The 17,199-nt window shown below is 46.7% G+C and overlaps 1 protein-coding gene across 1 annotated transcript in view; it reads right to left on the reverse strand.

The window, feature by feature from the left end:
- The window catches only part of PDE6D (phosphodiesterase 6D), a 50,562-nt gene continuing 38,673 nt past the window's right edge, over positions 5,311–17,199 (reverse strand). The window contains exons 2-5 of the mRNA XM_003483755.4: positions 9,978–10,066; positions 8,990–9,115; positions 8,206–8,311; positions 5,311–5,907 (exon numbers count right to left, since the gene is read on the reverse strand). Coding sequence (XP_003483803.1) covers positions 5,826–5,907; positions 8,206–8,311; positions 8,990–9,115; positions 9,978–10,066 — 403 coding nt within the window. The 3' untranslated portion in view covers positions 5,311–5,825. The remainder of the gene's footprint in view (positions 5,908–8,205; positions 8,312–8,989; positions 9,116–9,977; positions 10,067–17,199) is intronic.

The following is a 17,199-nucleotide window of genomic DNA, read 5'->3' on the forward strand; positions in this document are numbered from 1 at the left end:
CTGCGTCTTCGACCTACACTACAGCTCACAGCAATGCCGGCTTCTTAACCCACGGAGGGAGGCCAGGGATTGAACCCGAGTCCTCATGGATACTAGTCAGGTTTGTTACTGCTGAGCAATGACGGGAACTCCCTAAATGTCTTTTTCTTTTTTTTTTTTTTCAGGGCTGCGTGTGAGGCATATGGAAGTTCCCAGGGTAGGGGTCAAATTGGAGCTTCGACTGGAGCCTACGCTACAGCCATAGCCACACCAGATCTGAGCTGCATTTGCAACCTACACCGGAGCTTGCAGCAACACTGGATCCTTAACCCACGGAGTGAAGCCAGGGATCAAACCCAAATGCTCAGGGACACTATGTTGGGCCCTTAACCTGCTGAGCCACAACAGGAACACCATCAAATGTCAATTTTTAAGTAAATGTAAACCCTCCAAGAAAACCTTTAGCCTAATTGTACCAAATGCATTGTAGATTGCTGCTCAACTCAAGCCAATTAAAAGAGAGTGACAGCAGACAATCTGCCAGAAGAGTTGATGTGAATTCCAGTTCTGACTGAGGGTTGGGTTCCAAGGCACCAGTATGCAGGACCAACAATGACCCATGGAAGAAAAGAAACGACCATTAGCAACTTCTGCAACAACACAAAAAGGTGAAATGAAGTTCCAGTTCTGTAAATAGGTCGAGCAATCACGTACTGCTCCATTACAGAGTCCTGAGCACCATTCAGATAACATAGTGTATAGCTCAAAACACACTGTAGCCAAACATGAAAGTAAGAATTATAGGAGTTCCCGTCGTGGTTCAGCGGTTAACAAATCCGACTAGGAAACATGTGGTTTCGGGTTTGATCCCTGGCCTTGCTCAGTGGGTCAAGGATCCGGCATTGCTGTGAGCTGTGGTGTAGGTTGCAGATGCAGCTCGGATCCTGTGTGGCTGTGGCTGTGGCGTAGGCCGGCAGCCGTAGCTCCGATTAGACCCCTGGCCTGGGAACCTCCACGTGCTGCAGGTGTGGCTCTAAAAAGCAAAAAAAAAAAAAAAAAAAAAGAAGAAGCCCTTCTAAGAAATTTGAGTCAATGCCTTATCTTACTGTGAATACATTTCCTTCAGTAAGTACGAGAGTTTAAAAGCGTTCCATGGAAACAAGAGCCAGGAGTTCAGAGCTGGGTGGTCAATACCATTTGTTGCTACCGCTGCCAGTGACAGTGAGGTGTGTGTGGATTTCTAACCCTCTGAAAGGCATTTTAAAACTAAGGGCTTTACCAGAAGTCCCCAAACTCTCACTGTTCACTATGTGTCTCAGTAATTTTTTTCACGGTGCATCTAGACCAAAATATATAATAGTCTCTTTATTAAGAAATTAGGTCCAAACATCGTAAATTAGGTCTTAACTTAGTAGCTGTTGTATTATTTCAGAAAAAGAAAAGCCATATAAATTGAGAAAAACTATTTTTATTTCATTGACAATCACAATATCATACTAACAGGGTGTGTATGTCTGTTGGGCATAGCTTCTCAACCTCGGAATCAGATTGGACATCACACCCACCGCCTGTTCACACAGATTTTTTTTTTTTGGCTGTGCCCACAGCATGCAGAAATTTCAGGGCCAGGGATCGAACCTGCACCACAGCAGTGACAACACTGGGTCCTTAACCCACTGTGCCCTTAACCCACTGCGCCACCAACGAGCTCCCTGTTCACACTGACTTTGAATAGTGTAGAGCAGATGCCCCATATCACTGCATTTCCTTGAACAACTCAAAGATCCTATGGCACTCCTGTGGATTTGTTGTAGTGCCCTGGGGTGCCCCTGGGGTGCCTGTTCCCATACAGTTTGGGAACCAAATGAATTTACCAGATTTCTGCTTCTCGCTCCACTCCATTGCATCCCTCAGTTTATTTAGAGTTACAGTCAAGGAGTTCCTGTCGTGGCTCAGCAGTTAACGAACCCGACTAGCATCCACGAGGATGCAGGTTCCATCCCTGGCCTTGCTCAGTGCGTTAAGGATCCGGCATTGCCGTGAGCTGTGTTGTACGTCACAGATGAGGCTTGGATCTGGTGTTGCTGTGGCTGTGGTGTAGGCTGGCAGCTGTAGCTCTGATTCGACCCCTAGCCTGGGAACCGCCATATGTTGCAGGTGCGGCCCTAAAAAAGACAAAAAGACAAAAACAAAAACAAAAAAACCCAAAAGAGTTACAGTCAAATTTACTCAGTTTCAGACCAAATAAAAGCACCAAAAAGAACTGCTAAGCCATTTTATGTTTTCACTTTGAGAACCCATTTTAACAGTGCATTTTGAACACTGCACAACAATGTCCTGGTCACTAGCAAGAAGTTCTAAAAATAAACCAGGCAATACACAGGGATTGGTGATCAGATGCATATCCTGGGACCCTCTCTGGGTTGTGATGTGAAGGATAAATCAGAAAGGGAGGCCACGGAGCTCCCGTCGTGGCTCAACGGTGAACAAACCTGACTAGGATCCATGAGGATGCGAGTTCGATCCCTGGCCTTGCTCCGTGAGTTAAGGATTTGGCACTGCTGTGAGCTGTGGGGTAGGTCACAGACACAGCTCAGATCTGGTGTTGCTGTGGCTGTGGTGTAGGCCAGCAGCTATAGCTCCAATTGGACCCCTAGCTTGGGAACCACCATACACTGCAGGTGCAGCCCTAAAAAGCACAAAAAAAAAAGAAGGGAGGCCATGCTTTTGGCTGCTCTACTAGAGACAAAGCTCAGGAAAGGCAGGCTTGTGCCTCCTATGACTTCTCACTGATACACGCAGCAGGCCTGTACGTGTAGCCTGCATGTGGTAGATGGAGCTTCCTCCCCAGCTCAGGCCCAAAGAAGCCAGACAAAGTACTTCGCCGTGTGCATTGCAGAGGTCACGCAACACACTGGCCAGTGACACAGATGGGAAGACGGACCCGAGGACACTTTAGCCAAAACTCTCTAAATAGGAATCTGTCTGAAAAAAGCCTCAAGTTCTCCCACGCCTCTCTCAAAGGCCGTGCTGCCTGGGACTCCCCTGTCCTCTCCTCTCAATGTCCTCTTGAGCACAAGCTCCATCTACCAAGGGGATCTAGCCATGTGCAGGCTACACGTACAGGCCTGCTGCGTGTATCAGTGAGAAGTCATGGGAGGCACAGGCCTGCCTTTCCTGAGCTTTGTCTCTAGTAGAGCAACCAACAGCAAGGCCTCCCTTTTTTTTTCTTTTTTTTTGTTTTTTTTGTCTTGCCATTTCTTGGGCTGCTCCTGCAGCCTATGGAGGTTCCCAGGCTTGGGGTTGAATTGGAGCTGTAGCCACTGGCCTACGCCAGAGCCACAGCAACTCGGGATCCGAGCCGTGTCTGTGACCTACACCACAGTTCACGGCAATGCCGGATCCTTAACCCACTGAGCAAGGCCAGGGATCGAACCTGCAACCTCATGGTTCCTAGTCAGATTTGCTAACCACTGAGCCACGACGGGAACTCTGCTCCCTTTCTTTTTTTTTTTTTTTGGTTCTGTGCACTGAACGCTTCCCCTCACCTGCACAGGTCAGAACTGGGACCGCCCTCTGTACCTTAAGCGCGCTGCTCGGAGACCTCAGGTTATCTACAGCCACCGGTGTACATATGCGTGTCTCTAATGTTCACTAAGTGCCTCTACCAGCATTTCAAAGTATGGTCCACAGACCACCTATGGCAGAATCACTCAGGATGCTTTCAGAGGCAGATTTCTGGGCCCCACACCTACTGGATCAGCATCTCTGGGGGTGGGCAGGTACCCGTGCACGATTGAGAACCAGTGTCTGTACACTGTGCCAGGCCTGGTCTGCATGCTTCTCCTTCCAGTAACATTGTGTGCCCTTTAATGTATTCACAACCCCTCCAGATTTCCAGGCATTTGGAACTGCACCCACCCTCCAAGGCCTGACCTTCACCTACCAAGGGTCTCGGTCCCTGCAGCTCCTGAGTCCTGTGCCCCGGCCTGTGCCCCCTCCCTTCTCCTCCCATCACGGCACTCAGCCATCCTCCCAGTCAGCTCAGATCCCACCTGGGCTCGCAATTCCTTGATCAGTGTTGTTCCCGAAGTGCACACACTTTTTTTTTTGCCTTGCTTGTTTCATGACAGAATGATCAAAAGCGTCTCAGAGTGACTGGGCTACGAATTTTTTTGTTGGTTTTTTAGAGCAGTGAGCAAAGAAGTGTGTTCCTGACAGTGCTGGCTGGGGAGTGAGTGGAGATGGGCAGTGAAGCAGGTCTCAGCAGGTGGAGGAGCCTCTTCTCCACCGGAGGAGTCCAGGCCTGAGAAAGCCCCCCCGACAGGATTCTGGGGAGCAGATCTAGTTCAGCAAGAGGAAAGGAGACAAGTTCACTCTGAGAAAAGACATGGCATTTCTGGAAAGCAGAAGAAAGCACTTTTACTTTTTTTTTTTTAAATCCAACCTTTGGCATTTAAAAATTAGCTTCTGAAGATAATAGATCTAATGTGAAGAATGATGGTGAAGGTTTACCGAAAATGCACTGCTTTTCCTCCCCACCCACACATGTGAACAGGCCCTGGGCGGTAACAGATGGAAGGAGCAGGAATCTGGGAGCAGGGGTGACACCAAAGAGGGCTTATTTCTTGGTGTATTTTTCCCTCCTCTGATCTCAGATCTTAGGACTTTAGGATCCTGAAAACTCTTTTTTTTTTTTTTTTTTGCTTTGTAGGGTTGCACCCATTGCATGTGGAAGTTCCCAGGCTAGAGTTTGAATAGGAACTACAGCTGCCGGCCTACGCCACAGCCACAGCAATGCGGGATCCGAGCCGTGTCTGCGACCTACACCACGGCTCAGAGCAACAGTGGATCCTTAACCCACTGAGCGAGGCCAGGGATCAAACCCGCAACCTCATGGCTCCTCGCTGGATTCATTTCCGCTGAGCCATGATGCGAACTCCTGTGACTTCTATCCTTTCACTTAAAAATATGAGAGGCCCTCTTCCACCAACTTAGAACATCTAGCCTTTCTGGAAACCTCTCGAATAAAAACACATTATAAAAGAAAAAGTTAAAAACAATAACAACAAACAAACAGGGTGCACGTAGGCTGTGGGAGAGAACCACTAAGCAGCCCGTATGAAAGACCAATGTTAAGGTCCCGGGTCTTGCTCGCATACATGGTACGTTCCTGGAAAGCAGTGGCTGAAGCACTTGGGCACCGCAAGATCTATCCGCTCACCTCGGGAGTAAGTACAGGAAATGTGATCCTACAGTCTGTTAAGTGTCTTTCTTCCCATCACGGAGCCAGGTTCATATTCCGAAAAAAAGGAGAGATGAAAGCAAGGCCATGCTAAAGACGTAGGAATATTTTAATTCATATGTTTTAATTCATTACGTAATAATAATATCACAGTCTATTTTACAAGTTAAATGAATGAGAATGTATGAAATAGAAATGGTAGGAAAATACTAAACGTGGGTCAGGAACATGAATTTTTCCAAAACCAGGGGCCAAAGGAAGATGTGTTGCCTGCAGGGCCCGAGGAAGAGGCAGGGAGGGTGACGGGCACGGCTCTTGGTGTGTTTGTCCCCGTGTCTACTCCAGGAAGGAGTCCAGACTCCCCCTCTGCCCTGGTCTGGGGTTGGGAGTTTAGTCTGGTCAGTGGAAGGTGGTGGCTTGAGAGAAAAAAGGCTTCTGGTTACCTACACAGAGCTGGTCCCCTGGTGGCTGCAGGTGGGTTTTGCCGTAGAGGGAATTAGGGGTGGAAGTGTCAAAAATCGAATGTATGGAGGAAAAAAGTAAACAGTTTTCTCCTTCCCCCTAAAAAAACATATTCTTGAAATGCACACACATTCTTCTCTCAAACGTAGAAAAGTCTCACTCTGGATGTGCTTACAAGAAGATCGTCGTCAAAAAACTTTGTCTCTATGATAACATTCCCGCTATAAGTAAGAAGAGAGGGCGAAAGAGTGAGTGTGTTAGGCAACAGATTTCGTTTCCACTAAGTGGTTTCAACCTGGGTCTGCTGGTGCTGGGCCTGTGGACACGCCCTCACCTATAACCTCGACTGAGGGATGTTAAAATCAGTGTCCACATGGGGTTAGACATCTAACAGGACACTTAACTTATGTGACTAGGTTTGTCTTCTCGAGGGTCAGAAATCGAAAGAGAGAGCATGTCTTAAACCACTGTATACTGAAGGCCCTTAGCAGAGTGCTCTAAGACACTGACTTTCTTTTTTTTTTTAGGACTGTACGGAAGTTCCCAGGCTAGGGGTCCAATGGGAGCTGTAGCTGCCGGCCTACACCACAGCCACAGCAACACCAGAGCCAAGCTGGGTCTGTGACCTACACCACAGCTCACGGCAATGCCTGATCCTTAACCCACTGATTGAGGCCAGGGATCGAACCCGCAACCTCATGGTTCCTAGTCGGATTGGTTTCTGCTGCGCCAGGACAGGAACTCCAAGAGACTGACTTTCTGACCACACGGAAACCTGCAGGCCCCAGGAGTGGGGCCCTTCCCTCTACAACTGACTCTAGTGGACAGCTGTGGGCTGGCTGGCCTGCATCTCCTCTGCTCACTTTGCGTAATGGCGCTGTGCTCTTCTACTGGGGACACCCCATCTCCAGTTCCTGGGGCAGTCGAAGGCTCCCTCCCTCACCTGGCAAAGGGGTGGGCACAGGATGTACTCTGGGCCAGTCAGACTCCCTCCCTGGGGCAGGATCCTTCCGATGGCTGCTTCAGGACGAAACCATCCACAATTTTCGCTACCTGCATCTTTCGAGATGCTCAGGTCTCAGCCCTACTCTTTCAACTGTCATGCAGGCCAGAGTCAGTTTCTATGGCCTACAGCTCAGGAACCCCAAAGGATACATCTGTATTGTACGGAGGGCAATTTCGTTTTTCTTGATGAGTATCTCAGTGCTTCCAAATCAAACTATTCTTGAACTGAGTTAAGGGTAACAGGAGCACTATGTTGGGTTCTAAAAAGTAAGGCATGACTTAAATAAACTAAATATGTTATCACAGACCTACTGATGTTAGTACCTGAAAGAAATCAGGCCTGGTCAAGAAGAAGTCATACAAGGGCCAATAAAATCTAAGCATATGACACGACATATGACACTATACTTTTCCAGGGTAATTAACAGCCAGCGGATATATTTTTGCTGGTAGTTAATTATAAAACAGGCAAATAAGGAACTCGAGCTCAGACTGGCCAACAAAATATAAAAAAACCCACTATACGATGATGGGTATTAAAAATACGATTAAAAATCGATTCGAGATTTACGAGGTAAATAACCTCTATTTACAGATTCAGTGTAGCAGTCATAAAGGACCTGCTTAAAGAGATGAACCAATAGTACACAGTTACTTGTGTGAATAGTTTGTTACTAGGCAATATTACTAAAACTTTTTTTTTTTTTTTTTCTGGCCACACCTGTGCCACATGGAAATTCCTGAGCCAGGGTTTGAACCCATGCAAAAGCAGTGACCCAAGCCACAGCTGGGACAATGCTGGGTCCTTAGCCCACTGCACCGCAAGCAAACTCCCTAAAGCTTTTGAAAGACTAATATCTTTTCCCAAGAGAAAACAGTAGGTGGGCAGTTAGTGACATTTTTGGGGGGAACAAAGGATGAATAATTATTCTTTGAGCAGGAAGCACAGCTATTAAAACGGTAAGCGAACCTCTGAAAAACTATAACCAAACATTAGCCTCTAAAGCAGAATCAGGACTTTGTCCGGTTTTGTTGAAAGCCCTTCAAAGGAAGTACAGAGTACCAGAAGTTAGGCAGTCAGGAAAGGGAGCAAATTAGCACAGATTTTATATACATTAGGTGCCAGTTTCCTTCCATACCATCTCATTTTATCCTCCGTACACCTCTGTGCGGGAGAATTATTAATTCTGCATTTACAGAGGAGGAGAATAAGACCAAAAAGGCCCAGAGAGGTAAAGTACAGGGTCCAAGGTTACAGAGCCAGTCAGAGTTAATCAGGAATTAAGTCCAAGGTCTAATCCGAGGTGGTTAATTCTTCCCATTCTATCCCACTGGCTTTTTCACATGACGAAAGTCAGGGAGCTGTAAACTCCAGACCCCGATACTCTTTCACCCTTTTTCTCAACCTTGGCCGCCTGCCTGCCTGCCTGCCTGCCGACCGGGACGCAAGTCCCACCAGTCTGGGATTCCTGCTTCGAGACACGGCCCACAGTTCCTGCGGCCCGCTCACTCACGTTAGCACGCTGGCTGGCATCATCTGGGACTCGGGCGCTGCCTCTATCAGGGACTGCCAGGTGTTTGTGGAGTTAGGGATCACAAAGCCAAACTCGAAGAACCACTCTGAGGGAAGAAGGAAAAGCGGGTGAGCTGGCGCCCTGCGCAGACTCTCAGGCTCCTTGTCCCCTCCGTTAGAGCAAGCCTCTTCCTACCCGAGGACCTCGGAGGAAGCCATCACAAACTCCCCGGGCCAGAGGCACAAGGAAAGACACAGAAGCCCTCTTCGGGCTGTCGGAGGCCTGCGCCCTAGGCGCTGGGGTCTAAAGGACTAGGACCAGCAACACCTTCTTGGAAGTGGGCTGGGTGTGGATTATAAACAAAAGTACAGAGTGGCCTTTTCACTTGCAATTTCAGCTCGAAGACACACACGTGCACTCTTCCACTTCACGGTGAAGTGAATGCAGAGTGGCCTTGCCAGGCGAGTCTGTACGAGACTGTATGGAGAGCACTGTACCAGGCCCTAAACAGCAGCTTCCTCGTGACCGGGTTACAGTACGCGTCAGTGACAAGGCAGCCCACCAGGCTCAGAAACCCTTTTGTTGGCTCAGAGCCCCCGTGGAGTTGCTAGCTTTGTTTTTGCTTCTTTTCGCTGGGGCTCCCCAGTCTGCCAGCCTGTAGGAACTCTATCACAAACTGAGATGCAAAATAAATGTTATCAAAGCAGTGCTCTAGTTCGCTGAGCCTTGACTTTTGTCCCTGTCACCCTAAGCCCGGATTTCAGGCATGGAGGCAGCAGAATACCTTCTAGGCATTGCCCTTTGAAGTAAACTTTTTGTTCCAGGCGAAATTTTTCCATTTGCTCTGCTGAAGAGAAGTTCAATTCTCGAGACACTGCCTTGCATTTGAGGATTTTCTTGGGAACACGGGCTGGTAAAGAAAAAGAAATATTGAAACCATTTCTGAGAGCTTCTTAGAGCTGATTTAGAGAACATGTTATCTATGTTAAATTTCAGAGAATGCCTTGGTAATAGAATTACACTTCTTAAAAGCAGAGGTCCCAAACTGGTCCAGTGCATTTGATGGAAAGATCTTCCAGGAACAACCGATTGAGGGCATCTAAAGGCCTTACCCAGCTCCTCTTATCAGGAAGGGGATGCATGGGAACCTTCTCTCTATTCTGTTCTGCTAGTTTTGTTTTATTCTATTTTATTTTATTTTAATTTTATTTTATTGTCTTTTCTAGGGCTGCTCCCACGGCACATGGAGATTCTCAGGCTAGGGGTCTAATCGAAGCTATAGCTGACGGCCTACGCCAGAGCCACAGTAATGCAGGATCTAAGCCGCGTTTGCAACCTACACCACAGCTCACGGCAACGCCGGATCCTTCACCCACTGAGCAAGGCCAGGGATCGAACCCGAAACCTCATGGTTCCTAGTCGGATTCGTTAACCATTGAATCACAACGGGAACTCCTCTGTTCCACTAGTTTTAACTCCTTGGTTTTTCTTCTACTTCAGGGAGATACAAATGCAAATTTTCTTTTGGAAAAAGGTCGAGATCTTAGTTTTTAACTTTGAGTAGGCTAATGTAGCTAATGTTAAAGTTTCAGCACAAAGTGGGTTTTGGGGAGTGGGGGAAATATGAGATAGACACTAGAAATCTCAGCACCACGTGGACTGGCGGGCTGGGCCTGTAGAGGCTGGTTCCCTGGTGGGTCTGCATTAACCTAGCTCTCCGCTGTCCATGCTCCTGAGTCATCAGCCCTGTGCAGACAAAGCGTGGAAAGTACCTTCGTGCTCCACTCCAGGGACGGACAGGTCTTCTGTTCCTTGCCAGAGTATCTTCCCTGTCTCAGCATCCCGAAGGTTCATCCAATTTCTGATCAAACATATTAAGGAAGAATAAGGCATCGGAGGGACGGACTCCTGCTTTGTACTCTAGGCATCTCAGGTTTGCTTTTATCAACTCTTATTTGTTTTTTAGCAAGTTGCCCTAAGTGTTAAGGACCATGAAAGCAAATAAGAACGTACAGGAGAGTGCAAAAGACACCTAAAGGAAGCAGCAGAGACTTGGGGAGATCTTTTTATCGACATCGTGAGAACTTTAAGACTGTACACATCTAGAAATGGCAAGAAAGAGGTAGAAAATGAACAGTGCAAAATCTAAAATTTTCCAACAGAATCTGACCAGCCAAGATAAAAACCTAAAGAAACAGATATGAGAGAAATCCCAGGAAATGACTCAGGCAGATTGCCCTCCAGCGAAGAGCACAATCCATACGCTTTACTCACAAGTCCAGACTTCTCAAGCAGCTTTTTAGTGGCCTGCTTTTGTTTTATTATTCTTATTTTTTTATTTTTTTTTTTTGTCTTTAGGACCACACCCATGGCATATGGAAGTTCCCAGGCTAGGGATCCAATCGGAGCTGTAGCCGACGGCCTATGCCACAGCCACAGCCACAGCAATTCGGGATCCGAGCCACCCCTGTGACCTACACCACGGCTCATGGCAACGCCAGATCCTTAACTCACTGAGCGAGGCCAGGGATCGAACCAGCATCCTCACGGATACTAGTGGGGTTTGCGACCCACTGAGCCATGACGGGAACTCCTTAGTGGCCTGCTTTTAAGTATGAGAAGACAGCCGAGGATCACCAGAAACTCAAGAAAGTATTTACTATGAAAGGCAGACAAAACATGGAGAAAAAGGTAACTTAGAGGAAAAAAGAGTCTACAGAGGAAGATAAAAACTTTTTAAAAGCATTAAAAACACACACACAAATGACCGTCCACAACATAATCCTTACAAATACTAAAAGTTATATACAACTGAATTCTGCATATTTTAGGTGATTTTGAGACCGATCAACTAAAAATCCCTTTCAGTCAGAAAATGCCTTCTCACTTATGTTTTTATATTTTCTCATTTCTATATTGCTCATCACACAATAAATGAATCAATAATAACAATTAAAAAAAAGGAATGTTCCAGAGTTCTCATTGTGGATCATCCGGTTACAGATCTGCTGCTGTCTCTGTGAGGACGTGGGTTCGATCCCTGGCCTTGCTCAGTGGGTTAAGGATCCAGCATTGCTGCAAGCTGTGGCATAGGCCATAGATGAGGCCCTGATCCAGTATTGCTGTGGCTGTGTGCAGGCCTCAGCTACAGCTCTGATTTGAACCCTGGCCCGGGAACTTCCACATGCCACAGGTATGGCCATTAAAAAAAAAAAAAAAAAAAAAAGAATGTTCAGAGGACAAAAAGAACTCTAGGAAAATACACATTTTGACAGGAGCATCAAACAATTCAATACAAGGGTTGGAAGACGAAGAGATTCTTTCAGAAAGAAAAGGAAAACAATTATAAGGATAGAAGATAGGAGTAAAGATACAAAAACTGGACATCAGTATAAGAGGCCCCACTTTTAACTAAGAGGAGATCAAGAAAGACAGAACAGAAGAAACCAAGGAGAAGAAATCAAGAAGACGAATTCAAAGCCCTGTCCTAGATTAAAGGGTTTAGCAAGGGCCCAAGTCACATCACTGTAAACTTGGAGAACATCAAGTTAAAGGGAAGCTTCCAGAGGGAAAGGAGTTGTTTAAAAAAGGGTCAAAGAATTCCCGTCGTGGCGCAGTGGTTAACGAATCCGACTAGGAGCCATGAGGTTGCGGGTTCGGTCCCTGGCCTTGCTCAGTGGGTTAACGATCCAGCATTGCCGTGAGCTGTGGTGTAGGTTGCAGACGCGGCTCGGATCCCGCGTTGCTGTGGCTCTGGCGTAGGCCGGTGGCTACAGCTCTGATTCGACCCCTAGCCTGGGAAACTCCATATGCCACGGGAGCGGCCCAAAGAAATAGCAAAAAGACAAAAAAAAAAAAAAAAAAAAAAGGGTCAAAATCAGAATGAATGAGACTTTTCAACGGGGACTCTGGAGGATGGAAAAAAATGGAGCAGCGCCTTTAAAATTCTCAAGGAAGTGATTCCTAAAACTAAAAACCCCTTACTTTCTCACAAAACGAATGGTCTCTTCAAGATGACAGGGAAGAGCAAAGAGGATGACACTGAACCCATGAAGCAAGGGCCTAAAACGAGAGGCAGGAGAGGGATCCTCAGGGGGACGGTGAAGGAGACCCCAAGACAAAAGCTCCTTCGCTGGCCCAGAGCAGGGGGTCCAGGGGCCAGACGGGAGCAAGTCAGAACATTCAGGGCGAGGCTTTCTTCTAAGAAGATGAAATTAAAAAAGAAAAAGAAAGAGGAGTTCCCGTCATGGCGCAGTGGTTAACGAATCCAACTAGGAACCATGAGGCCAACTAGGAACCATGAGGTTGCGGGTTCGATCCCTGGCCTTGCTCAGTGGGTTGGAGATCCGGCATTGCCGTGAGCTGTGGTGTAGTTTGTAGACGCGGCTCGGATCTCGCGTTGCTGTGGCTCTGGTGTAGGCCGGTGGCTACAACTCTGATTGAACCCCTAGCCTGGGAACTCCATATGCCGCCAGAGCGGTCCAATAAATGGCAAAAAAGACAACAAATAAAAAGAAAATGATTTTAAAAAAAAAAAAAAAAAAAGAAAAAGAGAGAAATTCATAGACTAGCTGGTGTGTTTATGTGGAAAGAGGATTTATTCAATCAGGGAAGATTTGGCGGTCAAACTAGTGAGACGTATAGACAATTTAAGCAACTGAACAAAAAAAGAGATAATTGTTAGCATGAGGGAAAAGTCAAAGGTGGTGCTGGGAGAAAGGAGGGGTCGCGATATACGATATACGCCGAGGCTTATATCGTATATAAGCAGACCACGCACGGACCCACTACAGTCACCTTGGGAGGCTGCGGGAAGGAGAGAGTGTGCGTGTGATCAAGTGTCAAGCGGTGAGAAAGAACAAAACTCATTTCCTAAGACAGGAGACAGACAGAGAGACAATGCCTAGAGCAGAAACATTCAGACACAACCACAGCGTGCTGTTTAGAAGTCTCAAGGAAAAGAAATCGTCCAGGGAAAAAATTCTTTTCTCTGGGGAGTAGAACATAGGAGTGGGAGCACACGGAATGTGCTCTTCCTCATTAGGAAAACGGGTGGAGTTAAGGCTCTAAACGCTGTACACATACAGCTCTGATAACAATAAAGACTCAATTTAAAAGGAGAGACCCAAGTTTTTTGTTTCTAAAAACCAGGGACAAATCACTAGAGGAAAAGGAAATGAATATCCCCTGTGCCTGCAGGCTGAGCCTGCGAAAGACGGTCAGTATTTGTAGAGACGAATCTTCATAGAAATAGTTAATACAGTTTACATGCCTTTTTTTTTCTTTTTCTTTTTTGCTGTCTAGCAACCAAACGCTCTTTTCAAGCAGCTCCCTGCAGCCTCCCTTCCCCCATGGGAGGCAGTGACTGCTCTGCACTACAGCGACTAGAAGATCTAGATCCTTCTCTCTGGGTCATGGTGCAGCTGGGGGGAAGCACATGACCTAGGCTTGGACCCCTGAGCCCTGAAGCTGTAGTCACACAAGGATTTAAGGAAGAGTTAGCAGTTCTTCAGGGTGGGGCAGCAGGCTGTGCCAACCTGACCCTTCCTGCAGTGTGGCCGGCTGCTCTAGGCCCCGTCCCTCCAACTGCCAGTCAATTCTGAAAGCACCAGAGCCTTCCAGAGCCTCTCCCATGGTCTGGGTAGCTTGCAGTGAAGAACCCTAACAACAGGTTGATGAGCATCGTCACGTATGTGATGGTGTGACATTTCACCCTCTGGAGAGATACTTTCTAAGTTTTGCTGCTTTATAGGAAAAGTCATGGGAGTTCCCGCTGTGGCGCTGGGGAAAAGAATCTGACCAGCATCCATGAGGATGCAGGTTTGATTCCTGGCCTCCATCAGTGGGTTGGGGATCCAGCACTGCCATGAGCTGTGGTGTAGGTGGCAGCCACGGCTCGGATCCTGAGTTGCTGTGGCTGTGGTCTAGGCCAGCAGCTGCAGCTCTGATTTGACCCCTAGCCTGAAAATTTCCATATGCTGTGGGTGCAGCTCTAAAAAGAAAAAAAAGAAAAGCCACAAAAGATAACCAAGGGCTATTCAGCAGTGTGCCTTGAATGTGATGGGTACCAAAGCCTCCTGTGCCTTCAACCTGCTTGCGCACTGCCACCTGAACCCACCATTGCTTTGAGGTTGTGTTGGCTGTGCCATTCTCCTCTCAGTGTGTAATCCTGAACAAACTCTCTTTGTCTGCTCATTATATTGCTGGATATTGCTGCTCTGTGTCACCTCTGTGGTTTTCTCTCCTCTGTTTCATATTTCCATGCTCCACTTTTTTGGGGCATCCATGGTACGTGGAAATTCCTGGGCTAGGGATTGAACCTGAGCCAGAGCAGAAACCAGAGCTGTAGCAGTGAAAATGCCAGATCCTAACCCGCTGAGCCACCAGGGAACTCCCTTTGCTTTTTTATTCTTGGCTGCATCTGTGGCATATGGAAGTTCCTGGGCCAGAGAATGAATCCAGGGCCATAGTGCAACATACTCCACAGCTGCAGCAATGCCAGATTTTTAACCTGCTGTACCACAGTGGGAACTCCCTACTTTTTTCTTTTTCTTTTCTTTTCTTTTTTTTTTTTTTGTCTTTTTGCCTTTTCTAGGGCCGCTCCTGCAGCATATGGAGTTCCCAGGCTAGGGGTTTAAAGGAGCTGTAGCCACTGGCCTACACCAGAGCCATAGCAATGTGGGATCTGAGCCACTTCTGCGACCTACACCACAGCCCACGGCAACGCCAGATCCTTAACCCACTGAGCAAGGCCAGGGATGGAACCCGAAACCTCATGGCTCCCAGTCGGATTCGTTAACCACTGTGCCACGACGGGAACTCCCCTATTCTTTAACAACTAAATTCAACAGCAAAAGTATACATACTTGCCATGTCTTATAATTCTAACACATATTCTTACCCATTCTAGAGTCTTCATATATTAAGAGAAAGCTTCCTGAACTGGAGAGATAAAACAATCTATAATATGGCTCTAGCAAGTCCACTCTGAGCTTAGATCTAAACAGAACCGCCTTAGAAATTTAAGCCCAAGGTTTTCAGAAGACACAGTACTCACTGAACCTGCTCTGTACATGGTTTTTTGTTCTTTTTCTACAGTCTCTCTCCCTCTCTTTCTTTGGCCATGCCCGAGGCATGTGGAAGTTCTGGGGCCAGGGACTGAACCCGAGCCACATCAGTGACAACACCAGGTCTTGTCAACTCACTGAGCCACCAGGGAACTGTCTTCTTCTACATAGTCTTTTATGTACCGATACAGCCATACCACCAGACTTTCTTAAATTAAACAACAAAACTAAAATTACTCTTAATGTTCTAGGCTCACATGCAAGTAGGACATTCTAACAGAAGTACTGCCAGAAAAGCCTCAGGGAAGGGGCTCTCCTCACAAAGCAACAGATGGATAAGACTCAGCAGCTTCCAGAAAAAGCATTACTGCCCCTGGCCCAGGTCAGCAAAGAAAAGCCTTGGGCCAGGACTCACTCTTCAATCTACTAGGGGATAAAAAGAAGAAAGGCTTAAATTAGAGTGTCTCTCTGAAAGTTAGTGGATAGTGAATTTAAGTTTCCTCCATTTTGTAGCAAAGGAGAGAGGCTGCGAAAAATATATGGTTTATCTCCCTAATAGAAGCATCTCTTCTCTGATAAACTATCAGATTAAGGACTTAATTATCTTTTGGGAAAATGCATTTTTTAAAAAATATATTTGGCTAGTTCAACAATTAGGCATTTCCTGTATACACCCTAATCTGGAAAACTATCTATTAGTGTCTATATCATGCACTTCATTTCATAATCCTAAAAAAAAGCCTGTGAGATTTTAGCTGTAATAAATAACACAAAATGAGAGAAATACAAACAGAGCTCCATCCAATGATGCTGGGATGGAGGCTACTTAGTTCAGGTTCTACAATTTTAGGGGTGAAAAGGAAGGCTCTTAGATCAGTGATGCGGTCATTTGCAAACGGCTTTCTAAATCATAAAAATACAAATTCACGATAGCCTATCAGCAAAAAATAAATAAAAATGATTGAGGTAGGTGTCTTAAAATGATAACAATGAGAAATGCTGGTCTGCAAAAGAGGAAGCATATTTGGCTAAAAATGTTGGAAATGAAAGGCAAACTCTGATGGCTGATCATCATCTGGCTGAAAATATTTTTAACAGTTTTTTGCCAACTAGAAAGAACGTTGAGTTTTAAGACTCAAAGGTCAAGTCACTTCCAATCTTGAGAGAGGAGAGGATTAGGTAGACAAGCTTTAAGGAGGGGGTGCTGGAGGACTATTTATAAATACCACCTTCTGGGTCAGCCAGGTCTTTTCTCATTTAAAAGCTCCCTGGTGATTTATGCGCAGGTTGGAGGACACAAAGGAGTGCTCATTTACTGAGGGCCTTTGCTGGGAAGAGAGCTGGCCCTTGGTAGCCCCTTATTTGGAACCCAGGCAGACAAAAGTAAGAGTTCTTAAAAATAAGCTTCAGACCAAAAAGCAATCGTTTGTAAGGTGCCATGCCTTAGGAAGGAAATAAACTAAGACAAACCTTACGGACGAATGAGAGACACTTGGCTCCACGTGGAAGGTGGCATAAGTCCTTTCATGTTTTAAAGACCAGCCGTGGTCTGGAGTGATTTAGGTGCAGCCCAGCACAGGAGCTGGGGATAGACCTGAGGTAGAGAAGGCAGTTAGGGAGGTGGGGGTGGACAGGGAAGCGAAGGTGTAGGGATTGGAAGAAACCAGTTAGAAGAGTGGGATATGAGGTAAATTTCCTCATACCTTAAAAAAAGCACCTTCGGGAGTTCCCGTCGTGGCGCAGTGGTTAACGAATCCGACTAGGAACCATGAGGTTGCAGGTTTGATCCCTGGCCTTGCTCTGTGGGTTAGGGATCCGGCGTTGCTGTGAGCTGTGGTGTAGATCACAGACACGGCTCGGATCCCGCGTTGCTGTGGCTCCGGCGTAGGCTGGTGGCTACAGCTCTGACTCGACCCCTAGCCTGGGA

The sequence above is a fragment of the Sus scrofa genome, chromosome 15 (assembly GCF_000003025.6).
Source record: "Sus scrofa isolate TJ Tabasco breed Duroc chromosome 15, Sscrofa11.1, whole genome shotgun sequence".
Taxonomy (NCBI): domain Eukaryota; kingdom Metazoa; phylum Chordata; class Mammalia; order Artiodactyla; family Suidae; genus Sus; species Sus scrofa.